General features: G+C 37.8%; 6 protein-coding genes across 10 annotated transcripts; 2 read left to right on the top strand and 4 right to left on the bottom strand.

Annotated features, from left to right (window-relative positions):
• Positions 1-1641: 1641 nt before the first annotated feature.
• On the bottom strand, positions 1642-8468 carry mon2 (Mon2 homolog, regulator of endosome-to-Golgi trafficking). The gene is made up of 11 exons (XM_068294966.1): positions 8108-8468; positions 7695-7826; positions 6844-7632; positions 6358-6779; positions 5853-6283; positions 4732-5789; positions 4030-4674; positions 3767-3969; positions 2595-3698; positions 2453-2535; positions 1642-2381 (listed from the first exon to the last, which is right to left on the bottom strand). Exons 1-11 carry the CDS (start codon positions 8222-8224, stop codon positions 2182-2184), a joined length of 5184 nt encoding a protein of 1727 aa, XP_068151067.1. The 5' UTR covers positions 8225-8468; the 3' UTR covers positions 1642-2181.
• A 718-nt stretch (positions 8469-9186) lies between these two features.
• On the top strand, positions 9187-9632 carry LOC137580781 (salivary glue protein Sgs-3-like). The gene is made up of 2 exons (XM_068294900.1): positions 9187-9513; positions 9573-9632. The coding sequence occupies exons 1-2, from the start codon at positions 9187-9189 to the stop codon at positions 9630-9632; spliced, it is 387 nt and encodes a 128-aa protein (XP_068151001.1).
• A 527-nt stretch (positions 9633-10159) lies between these two features.
• Positions 10160-12851, bottom strand: LOC137580780 (putative ATP-dependent RNA helicase SoYb). The gene is made up of 4 exons (XM_068294899.1): positions 12724-12851; positions 12544-12630; positions 10864-12481; positions 10160-10786 (listed from the first exon to the last, which is right to left on the bottom strand). Exons 1-4 carry the CDS (start codon positions 12735-12737, stop codon positions 10160-10162), a joined length of 2346 nt encoding a protein of 781 aa, XP_068151000.1. The 5' UTR covers positions 12738-12851.
• Positions 12852-13528: 677 nt separating this feature from the next.
• Positions 13529-14007, top strand: LOC137580779 (prophage side tail fiber protein homolog StfR-like). The gene is made up of 2 exons (XM_068294898.1): positions 13529-13855; positions 13915-14007. The coding sequence occupies exons 1-2, from the start codon at positions 13529-13531 to the stop codon at positions 14005-14007; spliced, it is 420 nt and encodes a 139-aa protein (XP_068150999.1).
• A 77-nt stretch (positions 14008-14084) lies between these two features.
• LOC137581099 (endoplasmic reticulum metallopeptidase 1-like) lies at positions 14085-17718 on the bottom strand. Its single transcript, XM_068295267.1, has 11 exons — positions 17671-17718; positions 17062-17593; positions 16738-16997; positions 16457-16577; positions 16243-16397; positions 15779-16162; positions 15537-15717; positions 15168-15352; positions 14951-15094; positions 14404-14895; positions 14085-14337 (listed from the first exon to the last, which is right to left on the bottom strand). The coding sequence occupies exons 1-11, from the start codon at positions 17692-17694 to the stop codon at positions 14170-14172; spliced, it is 2646 nt and encodes an 881-aa protein (XP_068151368.1). The 5' UTR covers positions 17695-17718; the 3' UTR covers positions 14085-14169.
• Positions 17719-19093: 1375 nt separating this feature from the next.
• Positions 19094-21668, bottom strand: CNT1 (Concentrative nucleoside transporter 1). Of its 5 annotated transcripts, none has more exons than XM_068295468.1 (6): positions 21421-21668; positions 21033-21366; positions 20209-20973; positions 19824-20151; positions 19333-19513; positions 19094-19276 (listed from the first exon to the last, which is right to left on the bottom strand). In XM_068295468.1, the coding sequence occupies exons 1-6, from the start codon at positions 21554-21556 to the stop codon at positions 19182-19184; spliced, it is 1839 nt and encodes a 612-aa protein (XP_068151569.1). In that variant the 5' UTR covers positions 21557-21668; the 3' UTR covers positions 19094-19181. The 5 variants fall into 5 exon arrangements, with proteins under 5 accessions (XP_068151569.1, XP_068151570.1, XP_068151571.1 ...); XM_068295469.1 differs by having other exon boundaries at positions 19337-19513; XM_068295470.1 differs by having other exon boundaries at positions 20209-20901.
• Positions 21669-22535: the final 867 nt, after the last annotated feature.

Raw genomic sequence — 22535 nt, 5'->3', positions numbered from 1 at the left:
GATTAATAATAAATAATAAAAACAAAAATATTTTAAAAAGCAAGCGCTTGAATTGTACATTTTTACAAGGCAACTGTACATTAAGCGCCCACGGCATAAAACAAAAAACAACAAAAAATAAAACCAAAACCCAAAATAAGTTGAAAAGGCACAGCAAAAAAAAAAACCAAAACCAAATTATTAACTAAATTATAAAATAAAAATGTATTGGCATCCCAAAAAAAAAAAAAAAACCAAAAAAAAAAAAAAAAAAAAAAAAAATGTTGCCTAGCCAGAACGGAAATGAGTTTATTAAATATATACATTTAAAAAATTCATAAAAAAAAAAAATTCGTTGCATAATATTTAAAACGAAGGTAGTATTAAACTCGATTGCCTAATTCTAATATTAAAAGAAAAAAACTAAAAAGAAGAAAAACAAAAACAAAAAAAAAAAAAAAGAAATACTAAACATTAACAGTAATAATAATTATAATAATAATGAAAACAAGAACAACAACAACAAGAAAAAAATGTTATTATACTTATTATACCGATTAAAATGAAAACAACAACAAAACAAAAAAAATGAACAAAAAAGGAAAAAAAAACAACAAAATACAAATTAAAATAAAAATTTTATTTAGATTAAACTGTTTAAATTTCGATAAGATAGGCACGAAACGAGAGAGAAGGAAAATTGGGTAAGCTGAATTTTTTTTCTATTAATTACCAATTTTAGTAATAGAGTCCTTGTGATTTAGTCGGACTCATTTAAAGCATATTTTCAACTTAAATTTTGTTCTATCGAGCCAATCAACCTATCCAGCTGAAGCTGAGATCTTAAATGACTGCAAAATCTCCATAGGCTTAATTTCAGCACAAAGTTTTAAGGGTCTAGAAGGATTCTGCATTGATCTAGCCAAATCCGACAGGACATACGATAATGCTTACTTTTTTACGGTTTACGCTTATATTTATGAACCTTTTTGAATGGAGAAAAAGGTTAGTCAATCATTTCATTAGTAAGCTATTTCAGGTTAAACAATGAATATTTACGTTGATTTTTGAGAAATTAAAAAAAGGCAGATATTGAATGAAGTGCCTGAAAAGTAAAAAGTAAGTAAAGTTAAATTTTGGAAAAGAAAAAGTCTATAAAACTGTTGATGCAGCTCATAGCAAGAATAAAGCAGCGTCGGATTATCGTCAAAGAATTTTCCACTCCCAATAACAAAGATATAAATCTCCATTCCCTGCTGGATAAATGGGATATTTGTTATTGTTTCCATGTTGTTGGACCACTTCTACATATGTGAATAGCTTGTCAACATTTGATCGCACATGGCAAACTTAAGTAATGGAAAATGCTTTGTTGCTCTTTTGTCAAATAGCAAGCATATTTGACTACCATATTTATATAAATTTATTTAAGATATGGTTTCCAGGGCTGTTAAATAAGTAAGTATTTAGTTTAAGCAAACATATTGTTAGATAGCAGATAGTCAGAGATAGTTATACTCTATTGCGGATGCGGCGATAAGATTGCAATGCCACTTGTCGTTTGCTTAGGTCATTTTGTGAATGACGCCATAAATAAATGTGTATGTTATCGTCTTTAATAATATAATAATTGTTGCTTTATTTAAAAACGTCACTACAAAGTTTGGTTGCATCATGATTAAGTAATATTATTTTTATTTTAGATAACACGCAAAGTCTACAATAAGATTTTGGGTTTTTTGTTTTTGTTTTTTCATTAAAATGCTCTACACAAATAGAAATAGTGTACATATAGGAGTTATGTATGTATGTATATAGTTCTTTGTCTTTGCATCTCAAAAAGGTACTAAAGGAATCTGCCCAAGCTAGCTAGACATATTTGTAAGATTTAATACTCTCTCATTATATTATATTGTATGTGTATATAATTAAGCAGATGGTTTTTAGTTGTTTCCCTTTCATTTAGCTCAATTACTACAAATAGTTTTACAAATATAGATATTCATGTATGTATACATATATGCATGTATGTATATGTATGTATAGGTTAGATTAATAACATTTAAAAATTATGCACAAAATAAATATTGTATATAATAATAATAAGTATATTCCAACGGCGTTTTGCTTAGTAAACTAAAACAAATAGAGACAATATAATCAACTAAATAAGCCATTTCCAAAAGGCATATTCAATATCTTTCACTCTTGTCCATTCGATTGTATTGCATTATCATTTGCGTTTAACGATGGAGCTCCATTGAGGCGTGGTGCCTGCAGTAGATCGGTATATTGAAGCAATGCCTCGCGTAACGATCGCGACACTTCAGGCGATGTGGTTGTGGTGCAGTCTACCAGATACGGATACAGACCAATCAATTGATCCCAGGCTGGTTTATTAACTTGAAAATACAAAAGATTAAGGGCAATTATATAGTGAATCTGCTTTAATAGAAACTTATGTTAAATTTACCTTTAGAGGCTGGCGCTTTCTTCATTGAAACCACCAACGTAGCAATAGCCTTGAGCACAAACGATATTTCCGACAATCGGAATCTGGAATTGAAATAAAAGTTAAATGTTTTCTGTCTCAAAATTGTTGACCATAAACTCACCTGGGCAGTGGACACTTGCCACTTTGTCGCTCATCATCGTTAAACCTTTTAAGTACTTCCTGAAAGCGATGCAACAGGGCAGTCACAGCCAAACGACCAGCAAAATCTTTACCACCAGCTCCAGCTCCAGTTGCACCTGTTGTTGTTGCTGGCAACAGATTTGCATTAAGGCGATTGTTATTCGTCGTATTTGTTTGATCCTCTAGCAACGAGAATTGCAGCAAAGTCTCAAAGCAGGTCTTGGCAAATATCTCTCGCAATTTCCAATCAGATTCATAGCATATATTCGTATCGGAAGCCGAGTGTATAGAGCCCTTGTTAAGCAGTACCACAATTTGCATTATAAACTGATGCGGCATCTCATGGGCATGTGGCAAGACCTCATCGCGCAGAAGCTCAATCACCTGACAATCAATGGTCTCATCCAAGACAATTTCCTCAAGACCACGATCCTCAACGGTGCACACACTGGCCGGAAACAGAAATTTATCCAAAGTATCGGCCAAATCATCCCATAGACTGGCAAAATGTTGTGGCTTCGCTCTGGCCACCTTTAAGCCCGTATGTAGAACACTAATCAAACTGGAGATGGCCAATTTCCAGGTGCTCGACGATAGGCATTTATATTTCATAGCCAAAGGCGTGCGTAGAGCCTTCACAATATCGTGAAGGATCTGTTCATGGACCACAGTCTCTTCAGTGGCTGTGCTCTGATACAATTTAACACAAATTGTTATGGCCTTCTCGCCAAATGGTATATAATTCATGCTAACCACTTCAACAGAAGCATTATTTGTATAATGTCCTTGGGATTTGGCATATTTATGTTCGACATTCTGCTGGAATGTGGGCGGGGCACAAGCAAATTTACTAAATATTAACAATTGGCGAAAAATGGCGGGTATAAGTTGACTTATTTCAGAATTCTGTTTGGTTGCCTCCTTCTGAATCAGTTCCATACAATCGAGTATTCCATCATGCAGGGGAATCAACGGAGTATCCGATACAGTGGACATTATATAGGGAACAGCATCACTTTGTACAGGTATACAAACTGCATTGGTCAGCACCGTGCAGAATTTGTCAAAGTCCGATGAACTGAATCTAATTAAGTACATATACAAAAGGTTAAATTCATTTCGGAATTCCCCGTTTTCAAAATCGTTTCATACCTGACTTGTATATGTTGAAAAATCGCGGGAAAGATTTGTATAAGAGCCGTAAGAAAAGCTTGACTTGGAATGTAGTAGTCTTCTTGGTTATCTCCGCTTCCATTGCCAGAGGTGACAGCAGTTCCTCCTGTCTGCTGCTTTGTTGCAGTTGTCGACATTTTGGTGCTCTCCATGCCAATGTTGAGCCATATATTCCAGGCAATCTAAAAGAGAAATGTTTTGAATCAATTTAAACGATTCTATAATGTTTTTTTAAGACTAACCGTCCAAATTTCATTATCCTTCTCTTGGGCCACTTGAGGATGTTTGAGGGCTCGCTCTGCTGAATTGTGATACATAATCTCCTGCAGCGACTTCAAGGCAGCCAAAGAGACTTCACCATTCTTGCTGAGTGCTGCATTTTGTATGAATTCCAATATTAGTGACCAGGCCCGTTCAAAGTCACCCAACATCTCCAGTAATTCACGCTTTGTGTTAAACACTCGACATACTCCAGACAGAGTAAGGACTTGTGTTTCGGCCCATTGTTTTTGGGCTGTATTCCTCGAATGGTGTATTAGAATATTGCCACTGGCATCAACTTTCTCATTGCTAGCTGAACTACTCAGGGCCCGAACATTGTCTAGCAGTGGGAAGAGAACTTGCCAGACCAAAGCCTGCCATGTGGGTGGATTTAATAGACTGCCATGAGCCGAGATAGTAGAAAATAGAGTTTGACCAGCAGATTTACGCACTGCTGGACGCAAATCCACGCAAAGTTCACCCAACTTAGCATACAGACACATCCATAATTTATCGAATTGCGGCATTTTGACTGTACCGGGGAAATCAGGTAAAATGGCAACATCTTGCAATTGAGTGGACATGAGTTTGTCTTGATTTTGATTAAAGAAATCCGAAATGTTCCACTGCAAAAGAAGTGAGTATTAGGGATAACTCTAATAGAAGTTACTTATTTGACTTACCATCAGTCCTATGGCCGTCAAGGAAATATTTAGCTCTTGCGTTTGAGATCCAAATTTGGCAGCTGTGCTAATGCAGAGCGGCAGACATCGCCAAGGCATTACAGTAAGGAAATCGGTAATTACCAATTGCAGGCATTGGAAGGCAGTGCGTATCAATGGCTCGCCATGATGCTCATTGACAGCACCAATGATTTCTATGATGGCTGGCCAGCCAAAGGACAGAATTTCACCAGCTGTATTCAAGATTTGGAGCACACAATCCAATTGCCTTTGTCTGACATCTGCATGCATCACAGTCGAGAGCTCGGAGAGTGGACTCAATAGCATAGTTTGTAGTTCCATATTCTCTTTCAATGGTTGCTTGTGCTTGAATTGCAAAGCGGATTTCACCAAATAGGTTATAGCCTCCACTCCCCATTCTCTCATGCGGATATGACGATGTTGGCAAACTTCCAGCAAATGATTGGTTAGAGGTCGCCATAGTACTTCAATGCGTGACATGTTGACCAGACCGGTTTCCAATAATTTGGCCACAGCAAATAGAGATGGCTCTCGATTGGCATAGGCCAGCTCCATGGCCTCATGGGAGAGCTTGCACAAGGCATCAATAAGATGATGAAGGGCCACATCATCTAAATATTGACTGGATTCAAAAAGTTGACTCAACATTTGCGACAGCACTGGAAGATCGGCCATAACAGCTGTTTGTATGCCAACATTTGCTTCCACCGCTGGTTTGGGCATGGCCTGAAGACTGCCACCAGTTGAGGGTTTGAGACCCAATATCCAAACCAAATGCTGTAGCGTTTGCAGAACAATGTGCCATGAAGAACCCAAAATGCCGCCATTATTGTGTGCCAAAAAGAGAATGGCACGCATGCACTGGAGATTTTTGGTGGTCAACATTACGGGAGCTTGCATAACACTATGCGGCAAGGAAGCAGAAGGTAGAGGAGTGCCAACGGCAACAATTTGTGGACGAAAATCACCAATGTCAGCAGCATTACAACTGTTAATAAACTGACTACTCAAATCCTGACTGCCATTTCGTTGGTGACCTGAAATGTTTTATACCCTCGATTAGTTAGCAACCCTTGGTATGATATAAAAGCAAAACTTACATCTAGCATCGCCATCGGTTTGGTTGATATTGGCAAATATGGACATAGCATAGTGTGGCGGAAAGGATGATCTACACATGGCCTTAATGAAGGCATCTCTGGGTTGAAATTGCTCCAACATGCCGCATAATGCGGCATAGTTCTGCATAGCCTTTAAAATGTTATCCGTGGTCGATTCGTCAATTGAAGTCTCCACCAATGGTAAAAAAGCGCTCAATAGACCAGACCAGCTTGAATTAATCAATTGCAAACACAAAGGTTTGTGCTCTTCCTCGCTAATAATGGCCATATTGTGACTTGGATGCAATTCCGGTGTACGCTGTATAACCCCACCAATGGAGCGGGTAATGTCCAAGAGTATGGCATGACCCACTGAAATTCCATAGCTATCGGGAATATGAGGCGCATCCAATTTATCCAGCATTTCCAGACTAAACAAGGAAAAAAATAAGAGATAAGGGAAGAGTGAAGGTTTTATCTTTTTCGAGGACAAAAAGGTACTTACTAAACAGCTTTGGGTAATCCTGGAGCAAATGTTGCCACCAGTGGCAAATACGCTCCGCGAAACATAAAGCCACATTGATTGTTGCTTGTCAATGAAGACAAACCACTTGACTGACTGGAGCTGGCACTACCGCCTCCTCCGCTGCCACTGCCAACACTTCCACCATTTTGTTGACCACCATTCATCATGGCGGAGGCATTAAATAGGCTATAACGCACATAACTTCCCATCGCAGCTATCATGTCATGAACAATATTGGTGGCATGGTTCTTCAGATCATAAGACTGACAGAAGAAAGCAATCAATGAGGAACGTGTAACTAATTTATGAATAACTTCCAAGGCCAAAGCTCGCTGCCAGCTTGGTTTATCAGGATCCAAAAATTTAATGATCAGGGACAAAAAAATTTCACATTCAGTGACCTGTAGAAAAGAATATAATTTATTTCACGATATATTGTATTTTTTTTTGTATCTTTTTACTTACCAATATAGTGTGATATTTTTGTATAAGAATAGCCACTAGCCTCAATAGACGCATGCTAATTGGAAAATATGGTTTCTCCAATGGCACCGATGGTCCTCCGCCAGCAGATCCGCCTCCACTTTGATTGTTGGATGGCAGCTGGCGATGTTTTACATTGGGTGAGAAGAGTTTAATGACCAGTGCACAGACCCGCTCCTTGAGAAGCAAACGAAAATCATTGCTCTCATGGAACACAGCACTGAAATTGGTTAGCACAGCCTCGAGTAACTCTAACCCAAAGGTGCGAGTCATTTCGGTCATACCCACTAGCCAATAAGGCTGTTCAGCATTGACCAATTGGACCAAATCTTGAAATAGCAAAAAGGCATCCGAAGCAAAAGTCTGGCTATCGGATTGTGCGTCAGCTTCGGGGGTTTGTCCGGTGGTGCCAGTGCCGGCGCCATTATTCGATTGCTGCTGCTGTTGCAGGCTGTTGGGCTGTACTGAATCCTTCTCCAAATAGACACGCTCAAATACCAATGATACCAACTGCCTTATGGTAGCTCCTGCTGTATTTACAATTGTTGGGTTTTTGGTATAATGCAAACGAAAACAGAGAACCAATGCCTTGGCCAAGGTATCACCATGAACCACTGTATTGGTGGTCAGAAGAAGGGTTACTGTTTGCAATACCTTAACCTCTTCGATATTGTGTTCCATTAATGTCCACAGAGCATTGGTAATATAGAGGGCACCCTTTTGATCTACCACTTGTTGGGTTATCAACCTTTGCATCATTCCCAGACAAAACTGTAAAATGAGAAATTTATATGAACCTCTAAACGAAATATGAATATGGATCCTTCTCTTACCTTGATAATTTTCAAATCCTTGGTCTCGCAACCCTGCACCAGGGGATAGAGTATCTGATTGACGGTGTAATAGACCGAATTCTGTTGGCTGCTACCGGCCGTTGCCAGCTTGGAAATTGCCTCCTCGCATGCCTAATGAATTGGAGAGAGGTGAGGGAAATTGAAAAACCATAAAGAAATTCATTATATTAATTTCTAAGAAAATCAATTTTCTTGTTTTCTCGTGTTGTGCTCTTTTTTATTTCTTTTTCCATATCAATTTCATAATTGCGTAGCACAAACAGGTAGACATACAAAAGTGTCCCCATTAACACCATACTCAACGAATGCACCTAAAAGCGTTTTCACCCCCCACTTGTCTAACCGTGCAATTGACCCTGAGTCAGCGGCCCTTACACGTCAGCCAGACTTACCTCTTTTATCTGAGGATATTTCTTTTTTGTCTCCAACGAAAGGGTCTTGAAATCTGCTTGCAGAGCCTCGACAAATTTGTGCACATCTTGCCCACCACCCCCGCCCACAAATGACATGATTATTGTTGTTGTTTTGTAAATCACACTCTATTTCAGTTGGCTGTTGTTTGGCTGGTTTTATTCCGCTTATAATACACACAGACTACATTTATGCACTTAGATCAGTTTAAACGAAAACCATATGTTAGTTAATTAATTTTCAGCTTTAAGGTAATTAAAACGTGAAAAACCTCCAATAAGAAAAACTGAAGCAAGCCGTGAAAATTTTGTGATTCGTTTTGACAGCTGACGTACGCACAGTGGCCAGAGGTTTCAATGTAGTGGTTAAAACATAACGTCACTATTGATACTATCGATAACTATTCTATCGTAATTTTCGCGCCAATCACCATATGACATCTTAATTCAAAAACTTGAAACAAATGGGTTGCTCCCACTACTTAAGTCAGATAAAACAAAAATCTCAAGAAATGGTAAAAACTCTGTGGCTAAAAAACTAAGTAATTATTTATGACGGAACAAATTTAGACAATTGAACAAATGTTTTTTCATTACCGAGGGTGAGTTGTGATTATTAACAGCCCCTTTACAGACGCTGTAGTTAACAGAGCAGTTTATCATTGGCGCTGCCAACCTTTTCGGACCATGCCAAGTAACAGCTGATTATAAAACCGCTACAATTTCGAAAAACATTTGTATATTTATTTTTCTTGATCTAAGAAAGTCTCCTTTTCTTGTGGCTTGACTTTTGATTTCTAAAATGAGCCTAGCTTGGTTTTTTTTTTGTAATTATTCGATAACAATTGAATATAAATACTTAAAAAAAGTGTAGCTCAAAGTAAATATTTAATCTTAACAATGATAAATATCAGTTGATTAAATATACATTGAAACAAATTTAAGTGTTTAATTAATAAACAAAAAGGTATAACTAGTTCTTCAATATGCTAATACTTCTTTATGCTTAAAATTGCTATAAAAGGTGACACTTATCAAATTAAATCATATCATTCATCAACATGAAGACAACAAGAGCAATTCTGAGCTTTGTTCTCCTGGGCATCTGCCTGGTCAATTTGCCTCCAAGTGAGGCTGTTACCTGCACGGCGGATGCAACAGTTGCGGGTTGTACTGACTGCACGGATGCGGCTAATGCAGCTGATGCCGAGTGCGTGGCAGAGGCTGCTGCAGCAGCCACCGAAGCTGCAACTGAGGCCACCACCACGTCCGCTTCCGATGCAGACACAACCACTCCGGCGGCAAGTGGAACTGATACAACGGAGGCTGGTGCCACAACAACTACAACCACTGCGGCCACTCCCAGCTCAGGGGGCAAAAAGAAGACTGTTCGCAAATGGAGGAGGAAAGTCAAGAGGTCAAGAAATAAAAATAATAACAACAACAGGAAAAAGAGGAGGACAATCATAAGAAGGAGGACTCCAGCTTCGGAATAAGTCAACTTTAGGACTCAACGGACAATTTGCAAGTGATATAACGACATGACAACAGATTTATTTAATTTAAATATTAACATTAAGATAGCAAGATTAAACTTTAAAATGGGACCATATAAAAAATTAGATTTTCTTTTTAATAGAATCATGATTATTTGGAGCAAGTACTAATTATTAAAAAAAGCATCAAATGAACACAATTGCTTTCTGTTGGGGTTTTGGAATGTTTTTTCTTTTGTTTGTTATTTGCTTCTTTGTTTAAGGATTAAAATCGCTTTGTTCGACATTTATCAGCTGCCAAATTATAAAATTGTATCTGTTCTGATTCCTTAATTGTCATCTACCCTTTCTCCCCCTTGCTATTTGTCGTCTAAGTTTTCCAAAATGATTTTATACTTAATTTTATAATACATACCTATATACTATATATACTTATTTTATGATTAACACATGAAATTACAAATATGTTTTTTAACAAGTCCTTGTGAGAAAAATATTGATTTATTTCAATAAATTGAACAAATTGTTGATATAAATTTTAATTCGCATCGTTTAGCTGTGCCGAAATGTTTGCAAGCCGATCTTTGACCATCTTATCTTCATAACACCAAAAATTAAATAAAACAAATTTTTTCATATCCTTGCATTTGGGACTAAATATAGTATCCACATGAATGGCACCATTAAAGGTAAATTTAACGACAGCCGAGTAAATTCTCTGACGAAGCATTGCTCTACGCTCTGGAGTACCATCAGAATTGAAGTACCTTGAACGGATCGCGGCCTTGGCCTCATCGTTCCACTTGCGATCCATACTTTGTGGTATAATTCCAGTCAGTATTAAATCGATAGCATGAATTTTGTGATGACGAAAGCGTTCATCACATACGAATAGTTGGTCCGCAGATGTGCTAAAATGTTCAGTGCCCCAATCCAATTGCTTGACTCCTATAGTCTCAAATTTCATGAAAATGATCATGGCACGCACGTAATGATTCTTAAAATGAATGATGATTATGTCGCCAAAAGAGGGATTTGTATGTCTAATAAGATTTTTCGCATCTTTATAGAATGCCTGAATGCTGTCATCTAAATCGGTTAAAGAGTTATCTTCATCGTAAGGTTCATCTACGATGTTTATAGACAGACTGTTGGGGGATAGGACCTGGAAGATTGAACAAAAGGATTATGAGATGAGATATACTGAATTACCCCTGCCCCGCTCTTTGAGTTGCCACTTACATTCAGAACACGAAAGTGAATTTTACCCAGCTGGGGCAAATGTTTAGCTGGCTTCACCTCATCCGATGTCATCATGTGACGATAGCGACATCGGCGTCTATAGCAGTTGCCATAATAGACAAATTGCTGGCATAAATTAGCATTTCGTCGTGGCACTACTTTCTCTTTTTCCAAACGGCAATCAAAGACACGATCCAGCCAATTTTGTGGCACATCCAAATCATGTTTGAATAGAAAATCGCAAAATAACCATAATTCCTCCATTTGGGATGGATTTACAATAATCAGAGCTTCGCCAGGAGTTTTTACTTGTGTCGTGTAATTGGCATGGAACAAATTAAATCGCTGTTTATATCTACTCCAAGTGTGAGTTAGAGTATAACTGACCAAAAGATCAACTGGTCCACAATTCAAGCTGTACAGCATATTATCGATGGCAATAATAATGCCTGTTTTGGTCTCCTGCAGCTCTTCACCGCTTTTAATATGGGGAATACCATGGGACATTAGAGTATTTTGTATTTGAAGACAATCGAACGCTTGGTAGCAGACGATGACAATGCGTTCCTTGGATAAGTCCCTACCTGAGAGAACTTTTAATAGGGCCTCACCGCTCCGATAGTCTTCTTGGGTGACAAAATTTATGCTTAGCTTGATGCCACCATATATGGTGGCCTCCAGACCATCTTCGAGAATAAGCAATACATCAGAGAGCTGTGGGATTATTTGACACTTCATTATATCATCCATCCATAGGCGTCCTGTGATAATCAATTGCGTTTGTTCCTTGGTAAAAACAAACTTATCTGTTAGCCATCTTAGCACATCGATGGTACTCAATGGTGAGTGATGCCACATATCACCAATATTGTCCAGGATTAGGCAACGTAAGGCCTTGGGTTGAAAAATTTTCAGATTCCTTTTCTTCCCTCTTTTAATTAATTTCATAATAAGTTCCACTGTGGTTATCAAAATTCCGCAGGGTTTGGATAATTTGGTGATCACATCATTCATATCCGTTGGCGTTTCGAATGTAACAAAAGTATTAATTTTATCAGAAGCACAAAAACTTAAAATTTCCAGCAGCAAATTAAATGCTTTCAGAATTTCTTTAGGATTGGCGACTAGCATAATACATTTAGGTCCAGTCCAATCCGGTGGTCCATCTATCAGCGTTGCCTCGTATAGACGTTGACATAGAATCGGTATAAACGACCAGGATTTGCCTCTTTTCTCGTGACCAATCATTATCATGGAGCCACCAGAGGCCAAATGTGGCCAGGCATAGCGTTGACCAAACTGTGCTCTATCAGGGCAAAATTTTAAATTTTTCAATGCGAGTTTGATTTCGCTGCTTATCCCCGGTACACCCATAAGATAGTTTTTGGAGATTAGAGGGCTACAACTCCACGTTATTAACTTAAAATGGGAAGTATGATGGCCCACTTTAAAGATGTTTTCCTTGCCACTCCAATTTGCACTATTGGAAAGTTTCAACGATGTGCGTTTCAAAGGGCTATAGCCCTCAAAGCCAGGAGTGGGTGAGCTGGATTCCTCCTCCTCCTCAGATTTAACTTGCTGCTGATCATCTAATTCGGGATTCTCTTGTCCTAGCACACTATTTAAGAAAATACGCCAGGCTTTTGTTGCAATTTGCTGAGATGTCAATGTCCAACTTACTTTTTTGTGTCCTCGGGCTCCACATTTTCTTCCACATTCGTTCCATCTTCACTACCTCGAAAGGCTTTCAAAATCTGATCGAAACGGCTAATCGCATATGCCAAAAAAGTACTTTAAAAATATTCTTTTCAGTGGACATCCTTTTAATTTTTAAGCATGTCCTTTTTTTTCATAACTTACATAGCTTTTTCCATTGCAAGAAAAGAAATACTAGAGAATAATGATGTGCTCCGGTCGACTGATGAAAGCAAAAGAAATTATTGAAACTGCAAACTCATTGTTAACAAAGTAGACTCTGGAGGTGGCACTTAAAGGCGATTTATCGATAACAGACGCTTCTGTTAGTGTTGAACAGTACAATTCCATTTGATTCAATTTATTGGTATCGAAAACGATAAGACATGTGGATTTTCTGTCTCGCTAATTTAAATATTAGTCGAAAAATTGTTGGTAAAAGAATAAAATAACAGATATTTTCCTGTTGAACAAATTAAAGAAAATTGCTCAGATTCGCCCTTACAATTTGTAAAAATAACTAAGGTCACGTAAAATATCCCTATCATAATATGGATATAATTGATCAAATTAGGTTAGATATTATTTATTATTTAATATATCATCAAACAACGCTGGATATTTATGTTGATTTAATCTAAATACCCTAGTATATATATTTATCTAATATTAAAGAATTAGGCCTACCTGTAGGTTCTTGAATTTGGCATATTGACATTCGATAAGAATTTAATAAGAATTCTTTAAAAACAGGTGTGCCTCAAAGTAAACAATAATAAATATCAGTTGATTAAATATACATTGAAACAAATTTATTTGTTTGATTGACAAACAAAAAGGTATAACTAGTTCTTCAGCGGGTGATGCCAAATCTTCAATATGCTAATATTTGAAATTATTTGCCTATCTTTATGCTTGAAATTGCTATAAAAGGTGACACTTTTCAAGTTGAATCATATCATTCATCAACATGAAGACAACAAGAGCAATTCTGAGCTTTGTTCTCCTGGGCATCTGCCTGGTCAATTTGCCTCCAAGTGAGGCTGTTACCTGCACGGCGGATGCAACAGTTGCGGGTTGTACTGACTGCACGGATGCGGCTAATGCAGCTGATGCCGAGTGCGTGGCAGAGGCTGCTGCAGCAGCCACCGAAGCTGCAACTGAGGCCACCACCACGTCCGCTTCCGATGCAGACACAACCACTCCGGCGGCAAGTGGAACTGATACAACGGAGGCTGGTGCCACAGCAACTACAACCACTGCGGCCACTCCCAGCTCAGGGGGCAAAAAGAAAACTGTTCGCAAATGGAGGAGGAAAGTCAAGAGGTCAAGAAATAAAAATAATAACAACAACAGGAAAAAGAGGAGGACAATCATAAGAAGGAGGAGGACTCCAGCTTCGGAATAAGTCAACTTTATGACTCAACGGACAACTTGCAAGTGATATAACGACATGACAACAGATTTATCTAATTTAAATAGTAGTATTAAAATAAGGCAAAAATAAATGGTACCATATTAATCAATTCGAAAAAAAGTTAAAATTTTATTCCTAATGCAATAATAGAAAATTTAATAATTTATGTAATATTAGTAATATCCAAATTTCTATTAATAGATATGTCGTTCATAGCTACTTGGCCATTGCATGGAGTAGGCAAAATCCGGCAAAGAAGCCAGGAACTCCGTGGTCAAAGCATCCCGTATGACTTGGGGGCCCACATAATGTCCCGAGACTCCAAACTCGAATACAGGCTCATCGAAATTGCCATTGCTTTTCTGTGAGTAACCAAAAAGAACAAACGTATTAACTTAATTAAAGTTAAGTTAATTGATAATACACACCGTTAGCTTGAAATAGAACTCGAGAGGTGAGCTATCGCTGCCATAGGTAATTAGAACTTGTAAAGGTGGCTTATACGTAGATGGACTGGTCAACATGGTTTGATCAAAAGACCATTCGGCAATTTTCACACCCTCCTTGGGCTTAACGAAGAGAAACATGTTCGGTGGACCAGACAGTCGGAAATCGTAGCGCACATGATAGCCATCCTCCAAAATGGTTTTGTTCACCAGTTCCAAGACTGTGGGATAGGGTAATTCCACCAATTCATTGCGTGCCAACCAAAGGGCATCGTTTCGATCCGAACACCAGCGATAACAGGGAATGCCGCACATTAACTCATCGCCACAAGTATCACCCACACGTTGTACATTGCTAAGGTCCATGGTCTCACGCAGAGGGACATCTCTTCGCCTGTCCAGCAAGTGAAGATAGTAACCAGAATCCTCTAGACTCAAAGATCCATCATACTCATAGAATCTACGATTGACTTGCTAATAATTTGAAACTATTTTAGTTGGGTGACCAGTTAGTTTTCGAATTTCTTACCATTGAGTCAACTGTCATCACATTTGTCTTCGCTCGATAGGGAAAACCTACATGTGACACGGAAATCATACAGACAATGAACATTGTGACAGCCAAGCCTGCAATAATGGACTTCGGTCGTCGGAACACATTGATCAGAGGCATCTAATTAAACAAATTTCAAGTCTGTTAGTTTCTTCATCCTTTTCCATTCAACAGCTTTTTCTCTATGTCTTACCGCAAAACCCAAAGCTAATATTGTGCCAAAGGCAGATAATATGGCTATTATTAAATCGGGATTCATATTCGTACCATTACGACCAGTTATTGGTACGAAAATTACCAAAATTGTATGGAATAGATATGTGTGATATAAGAATGGCATAATCTGACTGATCACAACAGGCAAGGCCCAATAATATCCTGAGAAGAAATCAATAGATAATTAAGAAAAGAGTTGTCAGGAAGTTGTCAACAAGCTTCAGCTTTTTCACTTTTATCTTAAGACTAACTAAGACCAAAAGCCACCATTATATAATATAGATACAAAGGAGCTCTAGTACCAAACTTTAAAACAAGTGCTTAAAGTGCTTAAAGAATAACCTACCTTGATCATGAAGTTTGGTCAACAAATTGAAAACAAGTGACACTACATAGAAGAACAAGCTTATCATGCATAGGTAAGTACTGCGAAAACCCAAAATGGTCATAACAATACAAAGGATGGCCAAGAGGGTACTGTAGGCATGAAGTCCAATTTGCAAACGAAATGCCTGAGAGATTCTATCCTGTAAGATAGAAATAAATGTTGAATTTCTAAATATAGTTTTCATCATTGATTTGTCTTACCATCGATCTCAGAGTCAAGTAAAGGGTCATGGGCAATACCAAACCAATAACCGAAGGGATAATAAAAACGCCAATAATGAGCCAAAAATTGGTATAATAAGTCATGGAACGTGAACCGGCATCATAAAGTACGGCCATAAGTAGGGGAAAGCAGAAAGCAAGTGCAAAGGCAAGGATTGCCAATAAAAAGAGTATTCCGAATTCACCAGCAATCACATTAACTTTTTCACACGAAACTTTCGAAATACGCCACAGGGAAACACAGATGAGAAGTATGCTACCCAGACCAAAGGACATATTCAGAGCTGTGCCCGTCGACTCTTTGTAGTAGACGAAAAACAATCCCAAAAAGTCAAAGAAAATTGAGTGACCCTCAGAGTGGGACTAAAATAGAAAGATTAAAGAAAAACCCCAACTTACTTTAGATTAAGTAAAGTAATTAAGTTTAGTTAAATCATTCTTACCTCTGTGTCATACATTTCCTCAGCATTGGCAAGACTTCGCGCCAAACTTAAAATGTTCTCCCCGGTATTCTGCAATGAATCACGGGGCACGGCACTCCAGCGATCGAATTTGGTGTGATAGATGAAACCATTATAAACACTTGCCATATCCAGACCTAATTGGATTAGAATGATTAATAAAACGAATTCAAAGACTTTATCCATAGACACTTACCCGGTATGGGTCCATGATCACGAAAGATCCGAAAGTCTGTATCGGATGGTATTATGCCCGATTGAAATATTTCCTCGGCAAATGTGGTAGCATATGGATGTTTAATACTTTGTTTATAATACTGAAAACCAAAATTAAATGATTGTAAACGATAAGATCGTCTCGATGCCGATCGGATCCCATACATTGGAATCGTGTTATTATTGATTAGATAAACTGTCTGGTTGTCGCGAGTCATAAATATCGGCAAATGCTTTTGTTTCTATTCTGAATATACTTACACGCATCAACCAAGGATGATTGGGGCCACTTTGAAATAGCAACTCTCGTCCACCAGCGCCACATGAATCCATATTGAGTAGAGCCTTACAATTGATGGCCCATTTGTGTTGTGATATGAAACCATGAGATCCTTGCATCGGTTGCTCCTCGCCGCCATTGAAAAGAAAGACTATGGGATGCAGAAAGGTTTCTTCGGCAATGGCGAATTGTCGCAACACCTCTAACATCACCACGACCATGGCCGCATCATCACCAGCACCTAGAAGAGTTTCCAAAGGAGATTCATTAAAAATGTCAAACCACATGAATCATCTATGACTCACCCGTTGCTCCCGGCTTGGAATCGTAGTGACTATTTAGTAGCAACTGCGCTGTGCTATTCGAATTTCTTGAACTCAACTTGACTATCACATTCTGTACACCTTGATAGACATTTGTCATGCCCTTGATCACATAAGAACCCGAAGCACGTTGTACATCAACTTCCATTTCGTAGAGATCTTCACGCATGGCCGAACGAATATTTTCGATTTCGTTTAAAAGAAATTCCACAATGGTCACTTCATTGGCCACGTCGCCGACCACTCGAGGTCCCATGGCATCAATTTCAAGCAGCAGATCATGAGCACGTTCGGCCACAAATTGTCCAGGCTTGGCAGATTCCTCGTCAATCCTTATACCCTTTGGCAAGTGATTGAACAGCGGCTGGACAACAGCATAGAAGAGGGCCAACCAAAGTAGAAGGAAAGCGGGGGCAAAGTACCAGGGCAATTGCCTATGCCTTTTCGTATTGCCCGCGAACAGTTCGACTATGGTATTGGTATTCTCCTCCTTCGGAGTGGATAACATTAGGTTCTAAGAAGCACAAGTAATTTTATTCATTAAGATAAGAGTTTTGGGGTTTTTTTTTTTTTTTTTTTTTTTTCTCTTACATTGTTATCCATTTGTCCACCCATGATGACTTTTGGCTGGCTGGTCCTCCCTCGTCCACGGCTAACCACAAGCGACTGGTCTTTGAATTTGACTAACTGCCCAATTTCAAGTAGTACGAAATTAAATGTTATTACTTTGATATCTTTAACATGGCATAAAGATATTTGTGGCATTGGATGGCGACGTGTGTAGTACACACAAATACAGTCACCCATTAATTTTCTTTTTTTTATGAACTCCTCCATATCTATGAAATTTCGGCAATACAAAAAGAAATACCCCAAATGGTGATAGGGAGTTACCTACCTATTAACTACAACAAAAACAATAGGTATCATTTGCACAGGTTTTTTTTTGTGAATTTTGATTAGCTATTAGTCGTGGTAGGAATGAGAAAGAATTTTGTTTTGACTCTTATCTTATTAATTTTGCCATCCAGTGTGTGACTAACTGTATTACAGCAGCAGTTAACGGTATCGTTTACGATAAAGGTTCAATAAACCGTCTCTCTACTGTGTAGATATGTCTTACAAGATCGCGACAGGTAAATAAACTTTTTTAATCGATAATAATGGAAAATTATTGAGATATTTCCAAAGGCCAAATCCCTTATATATTCTTGACCTGTGTAAAAATTTCCAGTCAGCCAACTTATTCTGTTTCTATGGTAAAAAGTCTTTTAGATTTAAAGCCACGCGTATGAATAATCTTCTGATAAGCTTCTTATCGCAATGGGTTGTACAATTTTTTGCCGGAACCAATCGACTGTCAGATGCCATATCCATTGGAATAATAGCTAAAATACGATAATTTATTGCGAACACTTGTTCGGGTTAATGTCCAATGTACTCACAATAAGATCTCACATTTTTAGGAAACTCTCTTCAATAAGATGCCGTACACTATGTCTAACGCAGATTAGGAATTATGCTTAAAAGTCCACTTAAAATTACACTGAATAACAAGATCGGAACTTTTAATTAATGAATGACCCCATCCTAAAGAAATAGTTAAAGTTGGTAAAAAGTTTGGCCTTAAATTACGATACTCATTATTAAAAATAAAAATATAGAATACATATCACACGTGATGTGTGGTGTGACCCATTCGATGTTGTGCAGTGTTATGGGAGACAGTGTAAAAACATTCACTTTTTTGCCTAATCTTTCTTTAACAAGCTGATAATCGTTTGATAATACAAATTATGCAGGTCAGTTCCTCTTTATCAATGTTTTCCATCATTGAGATCGAATTTTAGCTACTCTAATTTTTCCACTCTGCCCATTGTGGTTATCTTACAAATAAAAATCTATACTTCAAAAAAAAATCGTTGAAAAGGTTATAAATAGTTTATATAGTGGTCAAATCTTAAGGAAACTTTGCAAACGAAAAAGGAAAAACTACAGGCTAATTTTTGCGCCAATGAAATCAGGAGGGCCTATAGTGTCTCCTTTTGTTTTTGCCACGTCTCCTGTTAGGCAGCTTTATTTTATATTTCTCAAATTATATATTAGTGAAAAAGGGGTCCAATGTCCATGTTCAAGTACTGAAAGTCGAGCATTTTTGCATTCAATTTCTGTAGTTGGTGTTCTTGAATAAGTATTCCTGATAAATGACTTCTTTTTAGCAAGTAGATAATTTATAATTGAAGCAGATTTTACCTGCAAATGAGGCCGATGTAAAGCTAACAAAGCTGCCCACAACAAATCCTCGCAAAGCCACATGAAGTATATCCGTACGTCGATCGGGAGCCATGGCACTTAAACTAGCTATTAGAATACCCAAGGATGCTGGATTGGAGAAACCACATAAAGCGAATGTGGCAATGCCAGCGCTTCGGTGCTGCAACAATAAAAATGAAATAATTTGATAAGCAATTAATATTAATAATATCTTCATTTTCTGATTACGTATACGCCATGTTGTTATACATATATCGGCAATATGGGTGTGTGTTTTAAAATTAACTTTTAATTTTCCTTTAAGATGTTTTGGAAGAAGGGAATGGAGGTTTTTGCTTATAAAAGAGGTCAAGTTTCATCTCGATGTACTAATCTGTCCATTCTAGAAGGCTAGAAAGTGATTGTATTTTGGAAAAACAGCAATTTATCTAACTGAATACGTGTTGAATGGTTCACTATGAAAAACTTACATCAATTTGATCTTCTTGGATCATTTTGCCCAGATTCTTGTAGGCTGTAAACTCATTGATAAATGTCTTTTCGGCCACAAGTTGGCTAATACGTTGACAATCATGAGTTGGCACGCCCATGGCGAAGACCAATGGTACGAAGAAAAACGTAAGCAAATAGACCAATGTTATATTATTGAAGCCGAGCAGTTCAAATATCCATTCAGTTACAGCATTCAAAAAGGCAAATAACGACAGGAAGGCAATAATGTTGGATACGATTCCCAAAACAATGGTTAAAGCGCTAGCTGCACCACTTATGATGGCATCTAAAATGGAGGAACTGGGGCTACGAGGAGCGTTAAAAAATGAATCTATGACTAAATATGATTGCTTCTTCACTTACGATTCAATCAATACAATATTATCCGATCTGGTAAGAGATTGTTCCGTTTCGGGATAAAACAATTTGGAAAATGCTAAAGAGGCAGGAGCTGCCATAACGCTAGCAGTATATAGAAAGCCAGGAGGAACACCAAACGCGATATATGCGCCTAGAACAGTGCCGGCTACATTTGAATAACCGGAAACGCATATTGAATGCAATTCACTAACGGTAAGTAGGGGAATATATGGCTTTATCAAGAGCGGAGATTCGGACATTCCAAGAAGCACAGTGCCCACCGCATTGATGCTCTCGCAGACTGTGGTCCCCACAGTTGCCTCTAGCAGCCAACCGATAACACCCAAAAAGAATTGCATTATACCCAGATAGTAAAGACACGATACTGCAACACTAGAAAAGAATATCATTGCCAATATGGCAAAGGCAAAGACATAATCATCGCAGATGCGATCACCGTAAACGAATCTAGCCCCATGATTAGCAAAGAGTAGAAAGGTCGACATCTTATCGCCAATGCACATAAAAATCTCTTTACCAAATTCAAAGCGTATACAAATGATGCCCAAAACCAGTTGACCCAATATGCCATGGATAACGATTCGCCACTGTATGAACCTGCGATGTTTCGAACATATAAATCCGACAAGGACACAAAATAGAGGTGCCAATAGTCCTGCCGATTTCCTAAAATCGCTGCGACATTCAAATAAGAGATAACCAAGTGTTAATATAATCACAAGAAGCGTCATAATCAGCGATACTATACTAAAGGAGTAATCGAAACATAATATGTAACTTTTGACAATAATTCAAAAAGGACTCACAAACCGCGACTAAAAGTAATCCATTTGTCGACAGCCGGCTCAATCGTTTCGTCATACAGTTTCTTACCCACCAGTGGCTTGAAGAGCCAATAATATATCCAGAATACATAAAATATCACGAAAAGAATGGAGAAAAATCCATAGCCATGGCACCAATCAATCGAGCACAGTGTATTTGGCTCAAAGGGCTTTTTCTCTGCATCTGCTGCTGTAGTTACATCCACTTGTCGTCTATAACGGTTTTCAGGTGGTGGATTCGCCTCAGGCATTAAATCAGGTGTCGTCTCAGTTGCATTTTCACTCACCGGCTCTATACACTCGGACGACATTCTATCTAGAGATATTTGAATGTTATATATTGATTCCTTCCTAACACCGAATTATTTACCATATTGAAAATATACCAGTGAAGTCGCTATGAAATATGAAATAAACACAAGATGAAAGATCACATGGAGTAACAATAAGATAATCTTCTTCTTGCCACTGGGCTTTTCCGGCTCAATATCGTCATTTTCATCCATTTATAAATGGCAGGCTAATACGTTTTCGCCTTTTTTTTGTGTATAAACTTGTTTTATAATTAGAATTAAATATGACTTAATAGAATAAGATAATATGACAAATGTAAGTATATATTCTCTTTCAGTATATAAAGTGGTATTTATAAGTATGTAACTGTTTAGAAGTAATGAATTCGAAGACTCTAAGCCTCTTCTTTATTAAAAAGTAGGAAAATTAAGGCTTTAGGGGTCCTATAAGGAATGTTTTGGTAAGGGATTATATTTGTTTTTTAAATTTATAATTATGAAAATTCCAATTCTATTCAACATTATCTACTAGGTTTTGATTACGTTGCTTATTTTTTATTTATAAAAGAAAGGGTATGCCCATAAAAAAGGAGATCTTGACTGGTAGGGCTAGTCTCCTCCGTGTCAGCCGATGATGATTGAAGACCCACCCGATGAACTCTTCAGCGTTTTTGCTTTTTAATTGTACTTTTGCCAGGACAGATTTTAAATATACTTAACGACAAAAATAAAGAATGTAGTTTGAATTCCCAACTACTTTTAGCGTTGAAGTAGTAGAAGAATACTTTAGCGAAGTCTGCTGATGATAGAACTTGGTGGTTGATATAGCTTTAAAGACAAACTGTTTCTGTTCTATATCAGCCATTGTGGCAACGCCAATATCCACTTTTACCAACATTGGCCTGGAATTTTTGGCATTTTTACGTTTTTCAACATTGACATCTACAGTAACTACTTAAGTGAAATTTCTAATATGGCTCGAGAGGCTAGTTTTGAAGGTACGACTGGCATAAAAGCCAGAATTCTCAAATGAAGAACTTTTGGAACTGGATCCACCAGTTGTTAACGAAGAGGATGACAGTGACGGTTTAATTTCTAAACGAATTTCAAAAGCGATTGAAAAACCCCTGTGAAAACATTTTGAAACAGAAAAAAAAACACTTGGATTTGAATTTTTGTTTTTAATATAGTG

The sequence above is a fragment of the Drosophila tropicalis genome, unplaced genomic scaffold (genome assembly GCF_018151085.1).
Source record: "Drosophila tropicalis isolate 14030-0801.00 unplaced genomic scaffold, ASM1815108v1 contig_845, whole genome shotgun sequence".
Classification (NCBI taxonomy): Eukaryota; Metazoa; Arthropoda; class Insecta; order Diptera; family Drosophilidae; genus Drosophila; species Drosophila tropicalis.
The sequence above is the reverse complement of the archived record's forward strand: the minus strand, read 5'-3'. Positions and strand labels throughout refer to the sequence as shown.